Source organism: Triticum urartu, chromosome 4 (genome assembly GCF_003073215.2).
Source record: "Triticum urartu cultivar G1812 chromosome 4, Tu2.1, whole genome shotgun sequence".
Taxonomy (NCBI): Eukaryota; Viridiplantae; Streptophyta; class Magnoliopsida; order Poales; family Poaceae; genus Triticum; species Triticum urartu.
Genome location: NC_053025.1, coordinates 100,907,842 through 100,913,271, shown reverse-complemented (window position 1 = coordinate 100,913,271; position 5,430 = coordinate 100,907,842). Strand labels below are relative to the sequence as shown.

At 42.6% G+C, this 5,430-nt stretch overlaps 1 protein-coding gene across 1 annotated transcript; it reads right to left on the bottom strand.

Moving 5' to 3' along the window:
• Positions 1 to 4,348: 4,348 nt before the first annotated feature.
• On the bottom strand, positions 4,349 to 5,227 carry LOC125553630. The gene is made up of 3 exons (XM_048717390.1): positions 4,992 to 5,227; positions 4,834 to 4,896; positions 4,349 to 4,724 (listed from the first exon to the last, which is right to left on the bottom strand). Exons 1-3 carry the CDS (start codon positions 5,079 to 5,081, stop codon positions 4,539 to 4,541), a joined length of 339 nt encoding a protein of 112 aa, XP_048573347.1. The 5' UTR covers positions 5,082 to 5,227; the 3' UTR covers positions 4,349 to 4,538.
• Positions 5,228 to 5,430: the final 203 nt, after the last annotated feature.

Sequence of the window (5,430 nt, the reverse complement as noted above, 5' to 3'; positions counted from 1 at the left end):
GGAGTGACATGATCATCATTAACGACGGGTTCATCATGTGCATCAACAATTTCATTACGAGATGTATCACCTGAATCAATAACATGCTCCACCTGAACAGTAGGCTACTGAATAGGAGGCTGCTGTTCACTCTCAACAGGAACATTAGTAGATGAAACATCATGTAACATAGCAGATTCATTAAAGATAACATTTTTGCTAATAACAACCTTCTGGGTTTCAGGATTCCATAATTTAAAACCTTTAACACCAGACTTATAACCAAGAAAGATGCACTTAACAGCCCTAGGCTCCAATTTTCCATTATCAACATGAGTATAAGCAGTGCAACCAAAAACTCTCAACTGTGAATAATCAACAGGTGAACCAGACCATACCTCAATTGGAGTTTTCTTATTAAGAGCAACAGATGGTGAACGGTTAATGAGATAACAAGCAGTGGAAGCGGCCTCAGCCCAAAAACGCCTATGCAAACCTGCATTGGACAACATGCAACGGGCTCTGAAAATAATGGTCCTGTTCATGCGCGCAGCAACACCGTTTTGTTGAGGAGTATAAGGAACGGTGTAATGTCTGACAATGCCTTCAGACTTGCAATAATTCTTAAATTGCTTAGAACAGAATTCCATACCATTATCAGTGCGAAGTATTTTTACCTTCTTTTCAGTTTGTCTCTCAATCATAATCTTACACTCCTTAAAAGCTGAGAATGCTTCATATTTATGCTTCAAGAAATAAGGCCATACTTTTCTCGAATAATCATCAATTATAGTCAGCATGTAACTAGCACCACCTAGTGACTTTCTGCGAGATGGTCCCCATAAATCAGAATGCACATAATCAAGAATACCTTCGGTTGTATGAGTCGAAGTGTTGAACTTCACCCTCTTGTGCTTGCCGAAGATACAATGCTCACAAAATTTCAATTTACCAGGTTCATATCCATCAAGAAGACCTCTCTTATTTAACTCTGCTAAACCAAGTTCACTCATATGTCCAAGACGCATATGCCAAAGGTTAGCAGCATCACAATCAGAATCCTTTGAAACAACTGGAGTAGCGTTACCTGAAACTGTAGAACCTCGAAGGTAATAAAGACCATTGGTCGAACTTAAGTCACCTTTCATCACAACAAGGGAACCTTTGGTGACTTTCAAAACACTCTCTCCACCTGAATACTTGTATCCCTTTGCATCAAGGGCACTCATAGAAATAAGATTTCTCTTCATCTTCGGAATATACCGAACATCTGTCAAAGTTCTGATTATGCCATCAAACATCTTGATTCGAATAGAACCTATGCCTTCAATCTTGCATGGTGAATTATCAAAACCCAAAACGGAACCAGCAGAAGTAGTGGAATCAAAAGTATTAAACCAATCTCTATGTGGACACATGTGAAAAGTACATGCAGTATCAAGTACCCACTCATCATTGGTCTCAGCACATCCAGCAATAACGACAAGAGCATCATCGGAACTATCATCACGAGCAACGTTAGCAGAATTTTCACCTTGTTTGTTACCTTTTCTCTTTTCTCTTTTCCTTGTTCTGCAACTTGAAACACTCAGAGATGTCATGCCCGTCTCTCTTGCAATACCTGCAATATTTCTTGTCTCTGGATTGTGACCGGCCCCTGTAGCCGTTCTTACTTTTGCCTCTGTTTCCATTATTGGAGTTCTTCTCCTTTGTCCTGCCACGAACAGATAATCCCTCGGCTTGGGATGAACTCGAACCATCATGAGGCACCATTAATTTCATCTTCTCCTTAGAGTTCAAAACTTCATAAACTTCATTAAGCGTGAGAGTATCACGACTATATAATATGGTGTCTCTAAAATTGGTATAAGAACTTGGCAGTGAACAAAGTAACATTAAAGCAGTATCTTCCTCTTCATACTTAACCTCCATTGCAGCTAGATCAGATATGATCTCTTTAAATTCTGAAATATGATTCAAAACATTATCTCCCTCGGGTAACCTGTGCAGGAATAATTTTTGCTTCAGATGCATCTTGCTGGTGAGATCTTTAGTCATGCAAATCCCTTTCAGCTTTAACCATAGAGCGGCGGCAGTTTTCTCGCTCAAAACTTCCTGCAAAATATTATTATGTAAATTGAGTTGAATTTGTGACAAAGCCTTACAATCAATTCTTTTCTCCTCATCAGTCCAGTTCTGAATTCTGTTCTTTCCAAAATTATCCAGTGCTTCATCATAGTCAGACTGTGCCAACAACGCCCGCATCTTGACTTGCCATAGGGTAAACCTTATGTCACGGTCCAGCAGCGGAAGATCGTACTTCATGGATGCCATGAGTCGATAAAACTATGTACACAAAGTAGTACAAACCGATAGAAAAATTCTTAATAGAATTAATATTGCGGGGCAAAGAACTAGAGAGATAGCACCTGGTAATCGCTGGTGGCCGTAGCAATTGAAAAACTGTAGAAAAAAGAAAATCTGGACTTCTAGATCAGCTTGGCCTCGTGAGTAGTAGTAGTACTCAACTAATACTAGCAGGTCACGTGGAGTAGTACTAGTACTTTGACTGCTCTGTGTTGATCCGGTCTTCACGTCACGGTCGGAAGCAGCCTCAGGTTGCGCGCGGCAGCAGTGGAACTCGGATAGATGTGCGTGCTTGGGGACTTGAGCTTGTACGCAGCAACAACAACTAGCGGATCAGACAAGACGGCTGCAACTTAGAGCGATTTATACGCGTGCGTACGAACAGAGATTCTGTCGGTCTCGGCTTCCTGCACGCTAAAAATCGATCCGGCTTTGAATTGACGGATCGCCTGAGATGCGTGCGGCTGCGCACACATTGGAACCCTAATCTCCTGTCTCAAACTCGTATCTAAACCTCAGCTCTATATACCACTTATTAGATAATAATGAGAATAAACGAGACAGAGAGACACGGATTTTTACATGAAAATCACGAACGTACGAAGACGCAATCACTATAAGAAGGAGTATTACAAGCACGAGACGACAGACCGTCTGAGGTGCGACTATATGGGGTATATATAAGGGGCAACACATAGGAGTCCTTGTAGGACAAGTAAACGAGTTGTACTCGTACGCGTCGGTACCAACGCAAAAGGCTCACACCGTATGTACTACGTCTAGTCCAATACAATACTAGAATTTGAATCACAATTTAACAAAACCTTTCATGCGCATAGCTTGCTGTAGAAAAGGTGTACAGTTCCGAAGCGGACTCCACCATCAGTTGGTCTTGTTTGTGTGAACGTTGAGGATGCAGTCTTCTCCTCTTCTTCGAGCCCGGCGATATCAAAAATTCCTGAAGCTTTATGAAGTGTTGTTGCTTTTGCTCGGGATGAGGACTTCGTGCTCTGATCACAAAGTTGAATGCTCCACTTCGCTGCTAGTGCCACAACTTGATCTTTTAGCCTGATTGTCATACTTCTGATCACAAAGTTGGATGTTTCTTTTATTCATTTAAGACGTAGTGCTAACGAGGCCGCTCATATGTTCGCTGGATCGAGGGAACTTGTGCTCATTCTCCCTGGTTGTATCCAGAGTCTGTAAACTCTGATTGTTTGCGAATAAATGATTGTTTGTGAATAAATTAGATCTTTGAAAAAAAAAGATGCTTGTTCGCTCATGCCTTTTGGCAATATATTTGCTCCTCGAGTTACCTAAAAACATAGATGTGGCCCCTCAAGATTTTCGTTAGATATTTGGTCCTTCAAGTTTCAAAACCGAATAAATTTAGTTCAAAACAAGATTTTAAGCATGTAGAGTGGGTTTGACCATGTTGCCCATGTTTGATTGATGAACAGTAAATTCAAAAAACTAGCAAACAAATTTTAAAACATCTAAAATTTTGTGGCAACCAAAACTGTTTTTTAGGAGCTTCTCGGATGTTATTTGAACACGAAAACTTACTCACCTAGAATACCCAAAGCATCTTTGTTGTCACGATTTTTTTTATTTTTCTGATTTTCTTTTTGCTATTTCTTCCTATTTATCGGTCAAACCCTGCCAACAAGCTCAGAATCTGATTTTACATCAAACTTATCCTGTTTTGAGACTTGTAGAGCAAAATGTCTAAAAAACCCTTTAGGATCAACTCTATAATTCTGGGAACCTGATGGACAAAAACATACTTCCCATCTATAAATAGGAGCATTTACATCATCAATAAATAACACTGTTCTCATAAAAATCTCTATTCATTTCCCATCTATAAATAGGAATAGTTTACATCATCAATAAATAACACTGTTCTCATAAAAATCTCTATTCATTCCCCATCTATAAATAGGAGTAGTTTACATCATCAATAAATAACACCGTTTTCATAAGAATCTGTATTCAGAAATTCGCGCTGTCTCGATCTCTAAAATCTTCATAGTTCTACATCACATGCCTTTCCGAATCTGTAGAAAAATGCTTTCTCGAATGTGGAGAAAGTAACTACCACTTCTATCAAAAAATCGTATACATATTATAAAAAATCATATATATTTACAGGTGATCTAAGCTAGTTAATAGGTGGTGTGTAAAGCTAATTAGAAGGGTGCGGTAGCAACATCTCGTTCCTCGGCGGCGGTGCGCCCATACTGGTGGCAGTAGACACCGTCATCGTCAAGAAACGCGTAGGGACTGAACATGTCGTAGTCCTCGTCACCCTGGTCGTCCTCCTCGTCGGAGTCGGCCATGGAGTCCCTCCTGACGCCCAGCACCGGCTTGAGGCCCTGCAGCACGCAGCAAGCTCCATAAATACCAGCTGGTTCGTCGATCACAAAGTTGAGATAGAAGCCGGCCGATCGACGATGAACAAAAGCCGGCCGTCTATATACGTACCTCGGTGAAGATTCGGACGGCGTCCTCCGAGGAGTGCGTTCTCAGGACGTACAGCGCCGCCTCCTGCACAAGTGGATAATAGAAATACATCTTAGAGAATGGTCTTAACAGATTGAGCAAGATGGAGAGCTGAGATAGCCTCGGTGCCGGTGCCTCACCCTCGCGTACTTGAGCTCGTGGAGGGACAGCGCCTTGGGCTCCCACTCCATGGACGCCATGCTCCCCGCGACGCCGGCGTCGGGCCTCATCAGATCTCAGCTTCGCCGGACGTGCTGTGCGCGCGACGACCGGAATGTAGCACTATCACGTACGAAACGTGTAACGCGTGGGCCGGCCTCTTGCTTGCAGATGAGAAAAATGCGTGTATGTGTACGGCTTCCGTGGTAGGTCTCGGTGCGTGGTGAAGGAGAGAACGGAGTTCCCCTGCTGTTGGCTATTTATAGCGTGATGAGGCGTCGGCCGGACGAAGAGAAAGTAAGCACGAACTCCACACGTGTCGGCCGCTGAGGCGCACACGTCGTGGAGGTGTCGTGATGTGACACGCGGGAGAAACGGGGGTGGAGAGCCATCACCGTGTCGTAGTCGTCGACCCGCATG